Source organism: Symphalangus syndactylus, chromosome 12 (genome assembly GCF_028878055.3).
Source record: "Symphalangus syndactylus isolate Jambi chromosome 12, NHGRI_mSymSyn1-v2.1_pri, whole genome shotgun sequence".
NCBI classification, from domain to species: Eukaryota; Metazoa; Chordata; class Mammalia; order Primates; family Hylobatidae; genus Symphalangus; species Symphalangus syndactylus.
In genome coordinates, this window is record NC_072441.2 from 70,715,510 (window position 1) to 70,737,276 (window position 21,767).

Below are 21,767 nucleotides of genomic sequence, written 5' to 3' on the forward strand. Positions count from 1 at the left end.
TGGAAGCAGGCCCCAAGCTCTGTGCTCCAGTGCTACACCAGAAAAATGCAGTAAACTCACAGAATGCACTTGGCTTCTGGGATAACAAGGTGTGCTATAATGAATATTATTAATTAATTGCTTATTGCAGTTACTATTACTATTTACCAATTGTATGGAAGTATTTTAATATTTTAACAACTGGAATGGTCATATTAGCATGTACCAGCTAAACTCTTGACTGGCCTATGCCTTGTAGAGTCAATTATAATAGAAAAAAGTGTGCAGTCTGAAAATGCCACTGTGGCACCTAAATGTATTGTGGGGGACAGAATAACACTCTCGCCTATCAAACTCAGGAGTAGAGGGCCCCTGGTTGTCTGAAATGCACTATTATCTTTCCAATCATTAACCAGTTGCTTTCAAAATGTACCTTTTTCAAACATTGTCTTTTCCACTTCAATCTGCCCGCCATCAGAAGGATACAGGTAGTAATTTGACCCTGAGATTTGAGTGGGTATATTTCCCATATTGTATCCGTGAAACTAGAAGAGAAAATATCATGCTTTGAGTGTGAAGCTGCAATAGACAAAAATCAACTTATCAGTGTTAGCCAACTAAAGTTGCCAAAAGCTTAATTTCTGCTAAGTGGTATGTCTGTCACTTTGCAGACTCAGAGGCCAGTGTTCATATTATTTTTAGAAACATCTATGGTGTTATAACAGGCAGAATTAAGATCTATTATGTTAAACACTGTTCATTGGCACATTCTCATAACCTAATAAAAATTGAATCATCATACTTATTGTCAAGGCAGTTCAAGAAGAAATCAGGTTCCCATTCACTGGTTGTTAATTTTCTGTTTAAAGTGAACTGATGCTGGAGAGAGTGGACACTCCACTTTAGGAGGTCATATGTAGAAGACATTTTTTACCAAGTGTTGCTAACAGAGGTCCAGGGGATTTAATGCATGCTAAAACTTGAGGACAACTGGTTTAGAGGAGTAGCTACAAAGCACAGGGGCTGTTAGATTTCTTTCCATTTTTTTCCCATCAGGTTTTCCTCAACAGCTAGCTAAGAGAGAACTGGCAAAGGGAAGGTTTTACAAAAGCATACAAGCCAGAAACATGATTGCCCACAAAGAGACAACAAAATTTAGTTAGCAAGTCTCATCATCTGAGACAGATAAAGCCAACTTTTGTGTTCACTTATTTACATATATCTATAAGAATGCTTTTGTGTCAAATTTCTATCTTTATTGACCTTAGCTAGGTTCGTGGCACTCAAATAAATACTGGCCTGAGAGTGTTTTCATCTTGATGATTGGTTAGAAACAAGGTTCTAGACATCAGGGGTGGAATACAGGTTTGAGCTCATTGATACCAGAAGAAACCCTAGGCTTACTGTGGGGTAGTGAAAACAAAAGAATCTTACAATAGCCGTATTTTCCCAAAACAATTAGGAATAGCCCAAAGAGACTAAGTTTTACAGAACTGGAGTTTACCGGGTAAGTTATCTCAGGTTGTGGTTGGTGGGGGGACTCTTCTGTTACATTTTGGATCTTTATTTGTTCTTCTTTAGATTTCTCCTTGTAAGGTGATTTTTTCTTCAAAGACCTACTATCTTCTTTCTCTGCGTTATCCTTGCCTTTCTTTTTACCGGCTTCTTTACTCTTCTCTGCTTTCTTTTCTTCCCCTAAGCGCTCCTCTTCTGCTAATCGATCTTGCTCTTCTTTCCATGCCTGTAAACACATTTAAGAAATTTAACAGAATTTTGAAATGAATTAAACATAGGTTCCATTCAGGTTCATTTTGGAGAATATTTAACATGATTTTTGTTAGTGTATCTCTGACAAATCAAAATACTGAACTAGAAACCTTGACGTCATCCTTGATTCTCTTTCTCACTCAACTTCTGTCTACTAAATTCTGTCAATTCCCCCTTTGAGATCTCTCCTCACTTCAGCTTCTTCTCTCATGCTTTATTTTGCAATTTCCTTGGTTCAGGTCTTCATTATCTTTAGCCTGGACCATTGTAGCAGCCTCTTAACTGGTCTCCCAGTCTCCTATCCTCCACATGAGTCTGATCTTTAATTTAGGTCCTAAAGATAGTTTATTAGCAATGTGGAAGACTAGATGTTCAGAGAAACATTCCTGGGACAAAATAATTCAAAACTGATGGATAAAATGGGTAAAATGATGGAGGATAAGTCTCCCCTAAGCACTCCTAACCACAAGCCTGTCCTCACATAGACTTGTGGCCAAAATACAGATTACCTTAACATTTTATTTTAAAACAGTTATTGAGGTAGGAAAATAGGGTCTAGAGGCAGGGAACATAAGGCTGATTCACACTTCAGCTATGACAGGAAATATCCTCTCCTAGCGTATAGGCCAAGTAAACAACTTTGTAACTTTACTTCATTCTCTCCACTTACATAGAGCGTACCCCAAGTAACCAATGGAATCCTCTAGTGGGTATTTAAATTCTCAAACATTTTGTAACGGGGCCTTTGAGCTCCTATGCCTGGAACTACTCCCACACTGTGGTGTGCACTTTCATTTTCAATAAATGCCTTCACTCCTTCCTTGCTTTGTTTATGTATTTTATTCAGTTCTCTGTTCAAGACTCCAAGAACCTGAACCCCTCCACCGTTAACATTATGATTTGATATAAGCTCACAAATGAAAATCACAAAACATGCAGAAATAAACCACTCTGAGTAAGAAACAAACTGTGAAATCATATCTACAAAGACTATAGATATTGTAATTACCAAATAGGGAATATAAGGTAAATTTTAAAACATGCTCAAATAAATAAAAAGAAGTATGAAAAGCATAAGTCAGAAAGAGGATTATCAAAAATGGCAAGGTGAGTTTGAAAGACTTCTTGAAAATGGAATTGAATTTTTGAAAAGGCAGTATTGGAACAGATAATACCTGAGACACTCCGAGAGCTGAAGACGTTCATCCTAACATTAAGGAAGACCAATAAGTCAAACACAGGAAATAACATTGGTGTATTGGACCTAGCTCATATTAACTTAAAAGAGTTTGTTGCTAAATTTTTAGAAATTTTGTGAGCCAACTGTTAACCATGACCATCATCTAAAAATTACATAAATTTGCAATTAAGCAAAATATTAAAAAAAGTCAATAAAGACTCAAAACTTACCACAATGTAAGTATTTTGTGACATTTCACTATTGTCTATGCTCTGGAGTTTATTTATGTCAATTGTAATAGTATCATGACAACATTATATAATGGTGTGCTACTGCATAGCACTGCCACCCTCAGTGTTGACACATCGTAGCTTGAAATCAGCTATTGTAGGGGTACTTACACTGGAAATATCAGCAAGTGCTACAAGTCAGGACTGACTGATTGTTTATTATCTAGATTCAAGGAAGTGATGGAGATCATATTAATAATGCAGACTAGCTGTTATATTGTTACTAGCACAAAAAGTTGAGGAAATATTCTTCCAGTATTAAAAAACTATTACTTGATTCAGCAAAAAAGTTGCTAATGTTATTGACAAATGAGTGAGACATATCCTTTCTTTGTTTCACTTTTGTCTTACTTGTTAACATAAATAAAAATATCAACATTCATATTAGAACTACATGTATTTATAAATTGTAATCATAGGTTGGCTAAGGATACAACAATTTAGCAAAAATCAATTTGTAGAAATCAAAATGCTATCTGGAATTTATGGGTAGCTGTATGGAATTTACACAAGTAATATTATATGCTTTATTATTATATGTAAATTTTGTACTAGATATACTCTATATCAGAAACATTAATAACTTATGTACATATATGTATACTTTTGTTTTCCTAGAGAGCTACTGCTTAAGCATTTACCAGCACACCACTGAATGTTTTCAAAGCAGCTAGAGAGAAAAGATAAACTGTCCACTTTGGGAGGCCAAGGTGGGTGGATCACAAGGTCAGGAGTTCGAGACCAGCCTGGCCAACATGGTGAAACCCCATCTCTACTAAAAATACAAAAATTAGCTGGGTGTGGTGGCTGGTGCCTGTAATCCCAGCTACTCAGGAGGCTGAGGCAGGAGAATCACTTGAACCCGGGAGACAGAAGTTGCAGTGAGCCGAGATCACACCACTGCACTCCAGCCTGGGCAACAGAGCAAGACTCTTGTCTCCAAAAAAAAAAAAAAAAAAAAAGATAAACTGTCTATAAAAGAATGACAAATTAGATGGACAATCAACATGTTAACAGCCACAATGTGTCAGCAAGGAAAATGTGGAAAAATATCTTCAGAGTTTATGTAGTTTGGATCTGTGCTCCTGCTCAAATCTCATGTGGAATTGTAATCCCCAGTGTTGGAGGAGGAGCCTGGTGGGAGGTGATTGGATCACAGGGGCAGATTTTCCCCTTGCTGTTCTTGTGATAGTGAGTGAGTTCTCAGGAGATCTGGTTGTTTAAAAGTGTGCAGCATCTCCCCTTTCATTCTCTTCCTCCTGCTCCAGTCATGGAGGATGTGCCTGCCTCCTCTTCCCCTTCAGCCAGGATTATAAGTTTCCTGAGGCCTCTCCAGCCATGTTTCCTGTACAGCCTGCAGAACCGTGAGCCAATTATATCTTTTCTTAATAAATTACCAAGTCGTAGGTAGTTCTTTATAAAAATGTGAGAAAAGACTAACACAAGAGTGATAAGAGGAAATTAAAAAGCCAACCAAGAATTTTATAAATGAAAACTATGTTTAATGAGTAAGGGCAAAATAAAGTCATTTTTTCAGATAAGTAAAAACTTGAGTTTAATAGCAACTGTGATACTAGGGTATAATAAGAGACAGATATTTGGTCATCATTCCTGGCTCCTGGCACAGAGCCCCTAAGTCCTTTGGCATTTCATAAGTGATAGGAGCATCTTTTGCTCTAATGAGGCAACTCTTGTCATGTTCTTCAGGATAGGATGTGGGCTGTCCAGAAAGACCAAACCTTGATTAGAAGTTTGGGACTTTCAGCCTCATCCCCAAACCCTTCAGGTGGGAGGAGGAGCCAGAGATTGAGTTAATAATCTATCATGCCCACATGATGAAACTACCATAAAAACCTCTAAACGACAGGGTTTGGAGAGCTTCTGAACTAAGTTGGTGAATGCATCCATGCTCTGGGAGAATGACACACTCCACTTCCATGGGGACAGAAGCTCTTGTGCTTGGGACTCTTCTGGACCTTGCTGCATGTACTACTTTATCTGGCTGTTCATTTGTACCCTTTATAATATCTTTTTATAATAAACCAGAATAGTAAGTACAGTGTTTTCCTGAGTCTTATGAGACATAAGCTTTCTAGATAGTTATCGAACCCAAGGAGGTGATTGTGGAAACCTCCAAATGAGTAGCCAAGTCAGACAGAAGTGTGCGTACCCTGGGCACCCAATACTTGTGATTGGCATCTGAAGAGGAAGCAGTCTTGTGGGAGTGAGTTAATCTACGAGGTCTGTGCTAACTCTGGGTAGTTAGTGTCAGAATGGAATTTAATTGTAAGACACCCAGTTGGTGTCTGGAAAGTTGCAGATTCATTTGGTGTGGGGAAAAAATATCCACAAATTTACTGTCAGAAGTATTGTGAGTAAAACAGTTCATAGCAACAAACCGCCAGTAAAAGAACTTCTAGAGCAAATACTTCCGGAACATAAAGAAGGAATGCCCAAGAAAACAAATGGTAAGTATGGAAATAAAGCTAAAACAACATGGACTATATAAAACAATTACAATGAGTCCAGGCATGGTGGCTCACACCTGTAATACTAGCACTCTGAGAGGCCCTGGAGGAGGTTTGCTTGAGCCCAGGAGTTCAAGACCAGCCTGAGCAACATAGTGAGACTCCATCTCTACAAAAAGTTAAAAACTTAGCTGGGCATGGTGGCACACTGCTATAGTCCTAGCTACTTGGCAGGCTGAGGCAGGAGGATCATTTGAGCCCAGGAAATTTGAGGCTGCAGTGAGCTATAATCATGCCACTGCACTCCAACCTGGGTGACAGAGCAAGAACCTGTTCCTAAAACAAAAAATAAAATATAAATAAATAAATAAATGAAACAATTACAATGATAATGTTTAATTTGTAGAAACACAAAAAAATCAAGATGAAACTTAAGCATCAGTTTAAATCATTTTAATAGTTCCTGGTATTGTTCTGAAAGAAAAAATATTTTATTAAGTTCAGATTTTATTAAATTATACTGAAATTAAGTTAAATTGAAATGATATAACAAGTTAAATTTCTAGAGCAACCACTAGGAGAAAAAAAAAAAGGTGCATACATATTAAACTTTTCCTATAAAGGGCCAGAGAGTCAATATTTTAGGGCCAAGAGGCAAAATCAAGGACATCCATGTAGGTACTTATGCAATGAGAGAGAAAAGAAATTTATACAATTATTTTATTGACAAATAATTGAGTACAATATTTAGTAACAAGAAAAATAGAATTCTTTTTTTGTGTGTGGGGGGAATAACATTTCACTTATTTAGAGTGAAAATTAATGTTTCCTATTATCAAACTGATTGCAAAATGAAAAGAGGAAAATAAACTCAATACAAAGAAAGCAAGAAAGGAGGAAAAGAAAGGCTCATAGAGAATACATAAAATAGGTTAGTTGAAGAAATCCCAAACATGTCATTAATCAGAATGGATATAAATGGAGTCTGCTCTCCTGCTAAACGTCAGTGTTCATCAGACAAGATTTTTTAAAATCTAGTTTATAGTCCTTGTTTACAAGAAACACACTTAAAATATAGTTTTTGTTGCTCTTGTGAATAAAATTTATTATTTTTATATTTTTCATGATGGGAGACATTTCATTACTGATTCAGTCTCTTAGTTGTTATTTGTATGTTCAGTTTTATATTTCCTCATGACTCAGTCTTGGTAAGTTGTATGCTTCTAGGAATTTATCCATTCCTTCTAGGTTATCAGTTTGTTGGTGTGTAATTATTCATAATACTCTCTGTGATCCTTTGTATTTTATTTTTTATTTTATTTTAATTTTTTTTAGATGGAGTCTTGCTCTGTCGCCCAGGCTGGAGTTTTCTAATTGGTTATTGCTGGTGAATAGGAATGTAGTGATTTTTTTCAACGTTGATCTTGTCTACACCTGCACTTCCTCAATTCTTTTTAAAGTCAACACAGAGTGACATCAGCAAGATGGTGGAATAGGACTTTCCAGAACTCATCCCTCACAGAAACACAGATTTTAACAACTACCCACACATGAAAATAGCTTCACAAGAGCCAGGAAAACCAGGTGAGAGAGTATAGCATCTTAATGTAGCTTGGAATTAAGAAGACACAGGCTGGTATCTGCAGATCACCCCTCCACACCTGCCCCAATGCCAGGCCAGTCCCTGCAGACTCAGGCTCTAGGCCCACTTCACTGCCAGGCCCACCTCAGTGGTCCCATACTCCAGGCTGCCTCTAGCACCAAGCTGGCTCCCCATGGCCCCAGGCTTCAGGCCTGCCCCAGCAGACTCAACCTCTAGGTCCTTCCTGGTGCTAGGACAGTTCTCAGATCCCAGACTTCAGCCTGGCTCGTGCAGATCCAGCTTCCAGGCCCTCCTCATTGCCAGGCCAGCACCCATGCTCTCCAGCTCCAGACTGCCACTGCTGACTCAGGACCCACTCTGCCTTAATACCAGGCAAACCTCTGCAGCCCCAGGCTCCAGGCTGGCAAGTGCAAAACCTATCCTCCAGGAACCCCTGGCACCTGTCAATATCCACAGACCCAGCCTCCAGGCTGGCCCCTGTGGACACAGACTCCACAGTGCTAGGTCAACCCATGTGGCACCAGGTTTCAGACCAGCCCCTGAGGCCTCATGTTCCAGCAGACACAAGGTCCAGGCCTGCTCTAGCAGACTGAGGTTCCAGGCCCATCCTAATAGACCCGAGCATTGGGCTGGTTCCTGTGAACCTCAGCTCTAGGGCCACCCCTGCAGAGTCAGGTGCAGGCTGGCCACGTGGTTCTAGGACCCAGGCCTGTCCTCATGGCTCAGCACCAAGTCAGCCCCATGCTCCAGGCTGGTGCCAAAAGCCCCAGGCTCCAGTGGACCCAGGCTTGCCTCCACGGACTCAGGCTCCATGCCCATCCTTGTGGACCTATTTGTAGGCCCATCCAAGTCTCTGGCCAGTTCCTGCAGACTGAGGCTCAAGGTCTGCTTCAGTGTCAGGTCAGCACTCAAGGACCCAGACTCCAGGCCCACCTCCATTAACCCAGTCAACAGATTTACCCCAGTGGACTCTGGTGACAGGCTGGCTGCTGCGGATTCAGGATCCAGGCTTGTCAGAGTAGACCCAAACTCCAGGCCCACCTCAGCAGACCCAGGCTTCAGACTGAAGCCTTCAGACCCAGAAAAGATAAATAAAACAATTCAACTTTTTGTTAAAAAATTAATGAAACTAAATTTGTTTTTCAAAAAGATAAACATGATGAACAAACTTTTAGCTAAACTAAAAAAAAGAGAGATGACTCAAATAAATAAAATTGGAAATAAAAGAGGAGACATTACCAATGGTACCACAGAAATACAAAGGATCAGCCGGGCGCAGTGGCTCACGCCTATAATCCCAGCGCTTTGGGAAGCCAAGGTGGGCAGATCACAAGGTCAGGAGTTCGAGACCAGCCTAGCCAATATGGTGAAACCCCCTCTCTATTAAAAATACAAAAATTAGCCAGGCATGGTGGTGTATGCCTGTAGTCCCAGCTACTCAGGAGGCTGAGGCAGAAGAATTGCTTAAACCCAGGAGGCAGAGGTTGCAGTGAGCCAGGATTGTACCACTGCACTCCAGCCTGGGCGACAGAGCAACACTCCATCTAAAAAAAATTAAAATAAAAAATAAAATACAAAGGATCACAGAGAGTATTATGAATAATTACACACCAACAAACTGATAACCTAGAAGGAATGGATAAATTCCTAGAAGCATACAACTTACCAAGACTGAGTCATGAGGAAATATAAAACTGAACATACAAATAACAACTAAGAGACTGAGTCAGTAATGAAATGTCTCCCATCATGAAAAGCCTAGGACCTGATGTCTTTACTAATGAATTCTCTCAAACGTTTAAATAACTAATACAAATTCTTCTCACCTTATGAAAAAAATCGAAGGGAAGAGAATACTTCCAAACTCATTTTATGAGGCCAACATTACCCTGATACCAAAGCTAGACAAGGACATTACAAGAAAATAAAATGACAGGCCATTTTCCCTGGTGATGTTAGATGCAAAAATCCTCCAAAAAATTCTAGTAAACTGAATTCAACAGCACATTTGAAAGGCTCATTCCTCATGATTAAGTGTGATTTATTCCTGGGATGCAAAGATGATTCAACATATTCAAGTCAATAAATGTGATATGCCATATTACAGAATGAAAGATAAAAATCATATGATCATCACAATAGATGTGGAAAAAACATATGACAAACTCAAATATCCATGCATAATAAAAACTCTCAAAAAAGTAGATAAAGAGGAAATGTATCTCAACACAATAAAAATGTCCATGCTACCCAAAGTGATCTACAGATTCAATACAATCCCTATCAAAATTCCAATGTCATCTTTTCACATAAATAGAAAAAATCCTAAAATTTGTAGGGAATCACCAAAGACTCCTAATTGCCAACACAATCTTGAGCAAAAATAAAAAAAAACTACAGGTATTGTTACAGTAGGTAGCTAGTCAGGCATGAGCAGGGCAGATGAGGGCTGCCCCCTGTCACACACAGCAGGAATGCCAGATGACCATCAGGTGACGGCCAGGCAGTTGTTAACTGTCTCTCTAAAATAATAAGTGGTCACAGCTGGTGCCAGGGAAGGAGGCGGCTCCCAATAGATGGAAAACACCTGAAACTGGTGATCAGCAGCTTCCCAGCGAGACCTCAGGAGTTGGGTGAGTGGGCTCAAACATGTGCATTAAGAGGCAAAATAGTGGAGTTTAACTGGTATGTGACCTTTCTGTAGGAATGCTAGACTGGTAAGGGAGGAACGCCTCAAATGAGCATGTGTACAACTCTAGAAACCATACTGTGCATGCTCCCCTCCCAAGTGCTAGCAGGCCACTGCACATGTGGACAGCCCACCCCAAGGGAAGAATCATGGGAGAAGTGATGCAAGACCCTGGAAGTATGCCAACATTTAAAACACCAAGTCAAAAGGTCAAACTGTGCACTTGATCTCTCAAGTTACCTGCCTGGCCTTCTTCCAAGTGTACTTTATTTCCTTTCATTCTTGCTCTAAAGCTTTTTAATAAACTTTCACTTCTGCTCTAAAACTTGCCTCAGACTCTCCTTCTGCCTTATGCCCCTCAGTTGAATTCTTTCTTCTGAGGTGGCAAGAATTGAGGTTGCTGCAGACCCATATGGATTCGCCACTGGTAACAGTATCACACTACCTGATTTCAAAACGGTTAGCTATAAAGCTATGGTAATCAAGACACCATGGTACTGGCATAAACACAGAGATCAATGGAATACAATAGAGGGCCCATAAATAAATCCACACATGTACAGTCAATTCATATTCAGCATAGATGCCAAGAACACAAAATTGAGGAAGACCAAGTTTTTCAATAAATGGTGCTGGGAAAACTGGATATCCACATGCAGAAGAATGAAATTAGACTCTTACCTAATGTGCATGCACAAAAAACAACACAAAATGGATTAAAGACTTAAATGTACGTCCTGAAATTATGAAACTACTTACTAGAAGAAAACACAAGAGAAATCTCCATCACATTGTTCTGGGCAATGATGTTGTGAATATGACCTCAAAAGCACAGGCAACAAAAACAAAAATAGACAAATGGCATCATGTTAGACTAAAACCTTCTGCACAACAAAGAAAACAATCAACAAAGTGAAGAAATAACCTATGGAATAGGACATAATATTTGAAAACCTGCAACTGATGAGGAGTTAGTATCTAAAAATATACCTAAGGAACTCAACTCAGTAGCAAGAAAACAAATAACCCAATTAAAAAATGAGCAAAGGACCCTAGCAGACATTTCTCAAAAGAAGGCTTACAAATGTCCCACAGGTTCATGAAAAAAAATGCCTGGCATAACTAATCAGCAGGGAAATGCAAATTAAACTCATGATGAGATACCATTTCACACCAGATAGAATGGCTGTGAGAAAAAAGACAAGATAATAAATGTTGGGGAGGATGTGGAGAAAAGAGAACCATGGTATACTGATGATGGGAATATAAATTACTACAGCCACTATTGAAAGCAGTATGGTGGCTCCTCAAAAATTAGAATTAGAACTACCATATGATCCAGCAATCCCACTACTGGGTATACATCTAAAGGATTTGAAATCAGTATCTTGAGAAGGTATCTGCATGCTCATGTTTATTGCAGCATTATTTACAATAGTCTAGATATGGAATCAACTAAGCATCCATCAACAGATAAATGAATAAAGAAAATGTGAGATACACACACACACACACACACACACAATGGAATACTATTTTATGTATATATTCTGTAATACTATGTATACATATATTACATTATGTACATACTACATTATGTATTGTGTATGTATATATACACAAAATACACAATATATAATAGTATTATATAATAGTATGTATAGTTATAATATATAGTATAATTACAATATATAATATGGTTTATACATTATTATATAGTATAATATAATATAACATAATACTATTATATAAACTATAAAATATATACTATTATAATATATAAACTATTATAATATATAATAGTGTGTGTATATATATGTATATATATACATTTCTTCTTTAGAAAGAAGAAAATTCTGTTATTTGTGGCAACATGGATGAGCCTGGGGGACATTATATTAAGTGAAATAAGCCAGGGACAGAAACACAAATAGCACATGATTACACTTATATGCGGAATCTAAAAGAGTTGAACTCACAAAAACAGAGAGTAGAATGGTGGTTACCAGGGGCTGCAGGAAAGGGGATCGGGAAGATGTTGGTCAAAGAATGTGAAATTTCAATTAGACAGGAGGAACAAATTCAAGAGATCTATTGTACAACATGATGTCTATAGTTAATAATGATGAAATGTATACTTGAAAATTGCTAAGAAATTAGATTTTAAGTATTCTTGCCACATAAAAATAATAACTATGTGAGGTAATGCATATGTTAATCAGCTTGATTTAGCCATTTTATAATATGTACATAATTCAAAACATTATATTGCACACCAGCAATAGATACCATTTTTTCTCAGTTAAAAAATAAGTAATAAAAATAAGTTTTTAAAAGCCAACATAACCTTAATACCAATGCTTGTTAATAACAACACAAAAGTCTATAGACCAATTTCATTCACCATGGATATAAAAATTCCAAATAAAATGCTATCAAATCAAATGCAGTTTTTTATGGAAATAATAATATGCCATGAACATATAGTACTGTAATTTTTATCTATTATGTACATAAAGATGTTCCCAGGAGATTATTAAAATTAAAATTACTAGGTTCTACTCTCAAAGATGCAGTTAGGATGGAGTAAAGGAATGTGAATTTTACAAGACCCTCCTCCCACCAGGCACTCTTAGGCGATTATGATATATGTAGTTATGTGGGATGAGAACTAAACTTAAGGAAACAATGGATGAGTTTTTTATAGAAATGCAAATGCAACTCGTGTTGTTAAATCAATCTCTATAATTCAATATATCAACAGAAGAGGAAAACTAACAAATATTAGTCTCAAAACAAATAGACAGTTTAAAAATTAATAAAGTTTGGCAGTAATTAACGATAAAGTTGATGGTATGGCATGTAATTTTCTGTACTATTAATATCCAGAAACCGGAGGCTCACCAAAATTAATCAACTTTGTTTAAATGTTTATTGCATGCTCATGGGGGTTGGGAAGTTGGCTCTTGCTTACCCAATATTAAAGCTTACAACAAAGCTATCATAATTAAAATAGTATGGTACATGCATAGGAATAATTAAGTAGGTGACTGAAACAGAATACAACATTCAAAATTGAATTCAAAGAATAAATGGGTGCCTAATATGTGATTTAATCAACACCCAAATTCAGTGGGGAGAATTAACGTTATATGTAATTAAAAAGTACTAGTAAAATAGCCTATCTGGACAAAGAAAAAGTAAGACCTTTACATTATACTATATAAAAATACATTTCAGATAGATATCTGAATATAAAAAGTAAATCTATAAAAATATTCTAAGAGAATGCATAAAAATATGTATGTATATCTCAAAGTGGAATCAACCCGGTAGAATCAATAATATAAAAGCCCTGAAACCATAATGGGAAAAAAAATGACAGCGTTTTTAAAAAACTTTTTAAAAATAAGCTATAGCATATACACAAAAACGCAGAAATAGCACAAATCAAACACTTCTGTAAATACCAGCAGGTCAAAAAGAGATGGTCTCCAGCTTCCAGGAAGCCATCCTCATGCTTCTTCCCAATCACGATCCACTCCCACTGCCCCAAAGGCAACCACTATCCTTTTCTGTAATACTTTAGTTTTGCCTGTTTTTTAAACTTTATGTAAGCTGAATTACCTTGAGAGAGCCTTCTAAAATGAAAGGAATCTTTTCCTTCTCTTTTTCTTTTTCTTGATCTGATATCTCTGTTTTGCTGATTCCTTTGTTACCTATAATCAGACAAAATTAAACTTCTTAGTAACTCTTAAATAAGATATCATAGAAGGATCAAATCTCTGGGTTAGATGAGATCTCAAAGGCTTTCAAGTTCAACTTCTCATTTATTTATCTCTGATTTTTTTCTTGCCATCTCTAGAATGAACATCTGAAATGGGACTGAGCCACATCAGTGATGGGGAACTCAAGTTTCTGGGGACAGTGCATTCCATTATCAGTGTGTTGATACGTTGCAGCTTTTATTGAACTGCAGTCTCTCTCTCTCTAAAGCTTTCACCTAATAATCCTAGTTTACCACTTTAACAATAAATCTAACATTTCCATCCATATTGAAGCCCTTCTTTTGCCATTGTAGTCATTCTGTTTTGAAGACTTATACTTTTCTGTACTTGAGAGACCTGAAAAAGAATACAATATCTATCAGGTGCATCCAACCCCAAATTAACCATTATCTAGATTTTCACAGGTTTTTGGTCTTTTCAGTAGAATTATAAAGAAAAGGCAGTAAACTCACATTTTTTTCTTACTAATAGGGAGGTGTGGCTCTAGACATGAGTGTTAGAGGGCAGCCCTACCCATTTTTTTTTTTTTAAATATAGTCCTATCTATTTCTTTTTTCTTTCTTTTTTTTTTTTTTTTTAGGTACTTAATGCTCTCCTTCTGGGTCCCCATCAGGACCCAGAATTGATAGATTATACAACCATTTTGGTCGATACGGTAAAAGGTTCATCATTAACTTGCTTTTATATGGTTTACTTTAAAATCATGCCACGTACAAACTCCTTTGGTAATTGATAGAGGTTGCCAAAATTTTGGAAATTATGTAGCGTTGCTTCTTTATGAGAAATCCCTCTCACTTTGGCTGTAATAAATGAATATTATTAACAAGGAGTCCGTTTTCTTTGCACAAACTTAATGAAACATGATTATTTTCTAGATGAATTATCTCATTGTTTCACTTCTTTTCTTTATCAAGTATCTTTCTAAAAGTCTGTTTTACTCTCTTTGTCACCATCTTCCCCTTCTGCCCACAGCCTCAAGGCCACAATAACACAACATAACCACCACAACAACATCATCAACAACAAAGGTATATATTGATCCAATATCCTGTCAAGTCCCTGCCAGAGGCCTCCAAAAATCTCTTTCCCATTATCTTTAGATTCTACACCCGGTTAGTCTTGGGACCCTTCTGTTTGCTGTTCTAAGAAATATCTTGTTTTAATCTCAATTTTGGTATCTATAATTGTTCAAATAGACATCTACTAACTCTGAATTTACCTCTTATATTGTCAACAAATCTTAGCTTAATTTACCAATCCTACCAATAAAGGCATTTGGCATTTCTCTAACATGTAAATTTGATCTGCACAACAGATGGAATCTTCCAGATTTGACAAGAAGTGGGGTCAATATAAAAAATATTCTATTATTGCACTCAGGTACAATCCCATATTTGGAATGCAGCTACTCTATTTACTAGAGAAAGTGAAGAGTCACAGGAGCTTTTTCGGGTAATTCTTTTTAATGTTGAAGATATTCATAGTCTTGATTAAATTAAGAGAGAGAAGAATGTTCTTGAATTTTATTCTATGTATAAGTTGAACTGGTTACTTACTCTTAGAATTTTTAAGGGAAAAAATTTTGCTAGCAGAAGTAAGTTTGGCATTAGCAGAAGATTTCAATTCCAGCTCAGCTCTGATCCTGATGATTTCCTCATTCATTTTAGATTCCTGATATATAGCTTCTTCTTTTGTAATCCAATCTTGAATAGATTTTGCAACAAGTTCCAAATAATTCCTAAACAAAACAATAGCAGACGTCAGTTGAGTTACTATGAAAGTCAATAAAGACTAAAGATATTGACTGTGCAAATAAACTTTTCGCTCATGTCACAACTATAATGAGTTTGAATATATCCTAGATGTATTTTGTACAAAATTGTCAAATACAAATAGCCAGTGAACATATGAAGAATGCCCTTCATCAACAGTTAAAGACATGTAAATTTAAAAATGAGATCTTTCATCTGACTCACTAGGCTTTGGGTTTAAGAAATAAAAAAAGAAATAAGATCTTTCCACTGAAGTGAAGGATTAATAAGTTTAATAACACCAAGAGTTAATGACAGTTTGAAGAGATGATCACTTTCACCACTGTTAGTTGGAGAGTAATATAATGCAATCTCTTTTTCGGGCGATTTTATAGCACATTAGGAACTTTTAAAATTGAGGCCAATTAATACTCACTGGATTAACTAAATCACTATAGCTTTGCTATGAAACTCACTGACCTTATGAATATGTGCATCTTAAATACTATTCTCTAACTGCTTGTGCATTTATGCTTTCATTGGCAATTTGTTGCTTACCAACAGTCATATTTGTTCCCAAATTCATTCACGTCACTTATACTGACTAGTGTAATTATTTAAATTAAATGTTATATACACTTATATGAACGTCCAAAGAGAGTTGTTTCTGAAGACATTAGTTATAAGATTTAGATTTGACAATAAAAATTAGTTATTGTCAAATTATGTGGAAGTGAGGCTTAAGGTTTTGAAAAAATAAAGCTAGATGGCTTATATACGCAGGTTGTTTAATAGTTTTCTTTCATTCTTCATCCTTTTCGGATAAATAAACTATAAATGTAAACTATGAATTATGGGGGTACCCAACATCTTCATTTAGAAGGTAATGGATATCTCAAACTCAACATGTCCCCAAATGAACTCTTGATCTACTCTAACCTGCAGCATCCAAATTCTCTGGCATTTTTAGTTGATGGCAAGTCTACACTTCCAGTTAAACAGGTCAAATACCCTGATGTTCTCCTTGATTACTCTTATTTTCTATTTTCTTTCTTTCTTTTTTTTTTTTTTTGAGACTGAGTCTCGCTCTGTCACCCAGGCCGGAGTGCAGTGGCACAATCACTTGGTTCACTGCAACCTCTGCCTCCCGGGTTCAAGCAATTCTCCTGCTTCAGCCTCCCGAGTAGCTGGGATTACAGGTGCCCACCACCATGCCTGGCTTCTTATTTTCTTATATTCTTCCAATCTGTCAGGAAATCTAAATTATTTTGTAAATTATTTAAAAATAATTTTAAAAGACATGTATTTATAATATATTCAAAATCTGCTGACTTCTCACCACCTTTACTGCTATTGCCCTGGTCTAAGCCATTAGCATCTCTTGCTAGGATTTCTGCAATAGCCTCCAACTGGTTTCCCTGCTCCTACCCTGGGCCCCCAAAGTATATTCTCAACATAGCAACTAGGGTGATCCTTGTAACTTTTAAGTCAGATCATGTCTTTCCTCTGCTCAGATCTTTTTAATGAGCCTGCATGTCAAATAAAAATCAGAATACTTACAAGTAACCTACACCAAGGAAACATAGACTTATATATACAGCTCAATTAGTCTTCAAATGAAAGAACAAAATAAATATTAAGCATGCAATGATTCAGAAAGCTTATCACACATAGGTACTTTCTGAAATATTTACTCACAAATGTATTCCAGTTGCATTAAAAAAATAAATCAGAGAAATAAGACAACATTGGATATAAGTTAAAAGGTCAAGAAAAAAAGCAGTATGATTTACAATTAAATGTAACTATGCTACTTCTTTGTGATTAAAAACTATTACTTTACAATGAGAAACAATAGTTCTAGACAATTTCAAAATGAGAAGTAGGGATTTGTTGGGGGTAAATGGAATTATGTTAAATTAAAAAAAATTTTTGTAAAATAATGTTAATACTCATTAACTCCAGATATGAGATAAAAATATTTCAATGCTATTTAAAAGGGTAAGTATAATCTCTAGCAGATATGAACAGAATGTTTATTACTTTTTAAAAATCACACTCAGAATAAACTTAGAATGTTCAAACAAAGGAAAATAGATTAATACTACATAGAAATTTATTTATAAAATTAAATGGTAAGAATAAAACCAAATGCATTATCAATAAAAGTAAAAGTGAATGGATTAAATTCTTTAGCATTTAAAATACTTAACTTTATTTTTAATTATTATGAAAATCCTTTAAAAGACATAGGCTATCAGAGTAACTAAAAAAATGCAAGCTGCTATTTATTTATTTATTTTTGAGAAGGTCTTGCTCTGTCACCCAGGCTGGAGTGCAGTGGTACAATCATGGCTCACAGGTGCCTCAAACTCCTAGGGTTGAGCAATTCTCCCAGCTCAGACTCCCAAGTAGCTGGGATCACAGGTGCACACCACCAGACCCAGCTAATTTTTGTATTTTTTGTAGAGACAGGTTTTGCCATGTTGCCCAGGCTGGTTTCAAACTCCTGTTCTCAAGCGAGCCTCCTGCCTTAGCTTCCCAAAATGCTGGGAATACAGGCATTAGCCACTGGGCTGGCCTCAAAGTGCTATTTAAAAGAGATGTACATACAAACGAAATTATGCAGAAAGATAGAAGTATGGCAGATGGCAGACTAAGAAGCCAGAAGCCTAGGTCTTTGATGACTTTTACAAGTGGTTGTACTAGCTCTGAGGCACTGCCCAAGTCCAGATTTCTTGCTACAGGAGAAAAGTAATCCTCTTCTTAGTTTAACCCCAGTAGTCAACTTTACACTAACCTAGTGAAATACAATACCTACCTGACATATAAAATGATTGGGAAAGTTATACCAATAAATTCTTATATAAAGAAAGACTATCTAAAAATATTAATATCAAACATTATTAAATACAAGGTAGAAAGTATTAAAGGGAACAGAGGGACATTTTATCAGATTGATAAAAATCCTCAATTAAGAAGGATTCAAAAATAAATTTGCACACACATGCTACACGTCAAAATAAGAGAAAGGGGAGTAGATAAATCCATAATCATAAAAAGATATGAACACATCCTTCTCATAAACAGACATTAATCTTGAGAATACTCTGTTTAATTTTATGCCAATAGACTGGAAAATCTAGATGTCACGCATGATTCCCTAGAAAAACAGAAATTACTCAAATTGATTGAAGAATTAACAAATCTAAATAGCGGATTACTTTTAGAAGAATTGAAAAAGTTACAGACAATTGATCATTGATCTCTTCATATTACCATTTCTCTCCTTGGCCATGTCATCTAGCCCCTAGGAAGCCATAAGCTCAAAATGATTTTCCCTGTGAAGTAATGTGAAGGAATTATATTTAAATCTTTAACCAATTTTGAGTTGATTTTTGTGTATACTTTAAGACAGTAATCCATTTTTTGAATTTTAATTTATTTTTAAATAAATAAAAATAGTAAATATTTATCATGTACAACATGTGGTTTTGAAATATGTATACACTGCAGAATGGCTAAATTGAACTGATTAACATACATACTATCTTGCATACTTATCATTTTTTGTGGGGTAAGAACACTTAAAATTAGGAATCCAATCCTAGTGCTATTGTATTACTGTTTACTTCTCCTTTAGTTCTGTTAATATTTGCTTTATGTTACTTTGCTGTTCAGTGTTGTGTACATACATGTTTACAATTGGTCCATCTCCTTGGAGAACTGACCTTGTCATTTTATAATGATGTAGTCATTATATGTCTTTCTTTACCTTTTGTAACAATTTTTGACTTAAAGCCTATTTCATATGATATAAGTGTAGACAACCTTGATCTCTTTTGGTTATTATTTGCATGGAATATCTTTTTCTCTCTCCTCACCTTCACCTTATTTGTGCCTTTAAATCTAAAGTGAGTCTCTTGCAGGCAGCGTATAGTTGGATATTGTTTTGTTATCCATTCATCCACTCTGAACTGGAGAATTTAATCCATTTAAAGTAATTATTAATAAACTATTGCCATTTAGTTCATTGTTTCCTCTTTTACCCTCATTCTGTAATGTAGTATATAACATTTATTGATTTGTATATATTGAACCATTCTTGCATTCCAGTTATAAATTCCACTTGATTACGTTGAATAATTTTCAATTTTGTTTTATGGTTCTTTTGTTTCTTTCTTATTCTTTTGCTGTCTTCCTTTCTGACTGGCTGATTTTTTTGTAGGTTATTGTTTCATTCCTTTCTCTTTATCTTTCATGTGTTTATTACAGATTTTTGCTTTGTGGTTACATAAAACATCTTACATATATAACAGTCCATTTTAAGCTGATAAAACTTGCCTTTGATTTTACACAAAACACACATTTGTAAAAGTTTTTTTTTTCTTTTTCCATTTTTTAGAGATGTGGTCTTGATATCTTACCCAGGCTGGACTCCAAATCCTAGGCTCAAATGATCCTCCAGCCTAAGACTCCCATGTAGCTGCAACTCTCCTCTCCCAACATTTTATGTTATTGACATACTATTTACATATTTTTGTAATGTGTATCCATTAATGAATCATCACAACTAGTTATTTTAATACATTTTTCTTTTAAATTTTATGCTAGTGTTAAATGCGATTTATGAACCACCATTACAGTATTAGAGTATCCTGAATTTGACTATATACTTGCCTTTGACTGTAAGTTTTATGCTTTTATAAGTTTTCACATTGCTATTTAGTGTTTTTCATTTCAACTTGACAATTCCCTTTGAGTATTTGAAGGGCAGGTCTGGTGGTGATGAACTCCCTCAGCTTTTGTTTGGGAAAGACTATCTCTCCTTCATTTCTGAAGGCTACATTTGCTGGGTATAGTATTCTCAGTTGTGTTATAAATGTGTTCCTTTGGTCACATTTATATTTCCTGAATTCGCCATGTTCCTTGAAGTTTTCTCTTGTTGTCTTTGCAATTTAAGAAGCAGTTCCCTCCTCCAGTCTTTACTGGCTAGATTTGGTATATAAAAAGGTGTTCAACACTAATCATCAAGGACATGCAGATCAAAATGACAATTAGATATCATTTCACTTATACTGGGATGGTTATTATAAACAAAACAAAATAAAACCAAAGATACTAAGCATTGGAAAGGATGTGGAGAAATTGGAACCCTTATATATGGTTGGTGGGAATGTAGAAAGGTGCAGCCACTATGGAAAATAGCATAGAAGTTTCTCAAAAATTAAAAATAGAACAACTATATGATCCAGCAATCCCTCTTTTGAGTATATATACAAAAAAAATTGAAATCAGCATTTTGAAGAATTATCTGGACCCCCATCTTCATTGCAATGTTTTCCACAGTAGCCAAGTTAAAAAAACAACCTAAGTATCAGGTGATGGATTTTAAATATGTGGTATATATGATGGAATAGCATTCAGCCTTAAAAAGGAAGGAAATCCTGCCATTTGTGACATGTATAAACCTAGAGGATATTATGCTGAGTTAAATAAGCCAGTCACTGAATGACAAATACCAACTGATTCCACTTATACAGGTTATCTAAAATAGTCAAATTCATAGAAGCAGAGAATATAATGGTGGTTTACAGTGGCTGGTATGGGTGTGTGGAATTGTTTTTCAACTATCATTAATAATATGGTATTGTGCACTTGAAGATATGTTAAAAGAACGGATCATGTGTTCAATGTTTTTAAAAAACCACAACACAAATGAACATGAGGACATTTTTTTAACATAATGGGTATGTTTAGTACCTTGGTTGTGGTGATGGTATCATGGGTATATGCATATGTTCAACCTCTCAAGATGTGTAAATTAAATGTATACAATTTTATGTATATCAATTTATACCTCAATAAAGCTAAAAAATACTTATCACAATTTCTAAAGAATGAATCAAACAACATAGCATATAACTGTCACTAGTGAGAATAAACAAAATGGAACTCAAAGTAAAGAAACTGAAAAAGAGAAAATAAAAGGACAAAATTAGGTGGTTGAAATCAATCTAAAAATATGTACTAAATTCTCAACCAAGAGGAAAATATTGTCAGACTAAATTTTTAAAAAAATCCCAGCTACACATATTTTACAAGGCAGAAAAGGATATGCTAGATATAATATTAAAGAAAAAGGTTTGTATAACTTATCAATGTCAGATAAAATATATCTGATAAAATCCATATAGATATATTAATGTCAAACATATCAACATTGTTATCAGACAAAATAAACCTGAAATC

At 35.6% G+C, this 21,767-nt stretch overlaps 1 protein-coding gene across 6 annotated transcripts in view; it reads right to left on the reverse strand.

Annotated features, from left to right (window-relative positions):
- SPAG17 (sperm associated antigen 17) overlaps positions 1 to 21,767 on the reverse strand; it is a 238,646-nt gene that overhangs the window by 89,051 nt on the left and 127,828 nt on the right. For all 6 annotated transcript variants that reach the window (XM_063624696.1, XM_063624697.1, XM_063624699.1 and 3 more), the window contains exons 19-22: positions 15,321 to 15,502; positions 13,604 to 13,695; positions 1,484 to 1,720; positions 413 to 524 (exon numbers count right to left, since the gene is read on the reverse strand). In XM_063624696.1, coding sequence (XP_063480766.1) covers positions 413 to 524; positions 1,484 to 1,720; positions 13,604 to 13,695; positions 15,321 to 15,502 — 623 coding nt within the window. The remainder of the gene's footprint in view (positions 1 to 412; positions 525 to 1,483; positions 1,721 to 13,603; positions 13,696 to 15,320; positions 15,503 to 21,767) is intronic.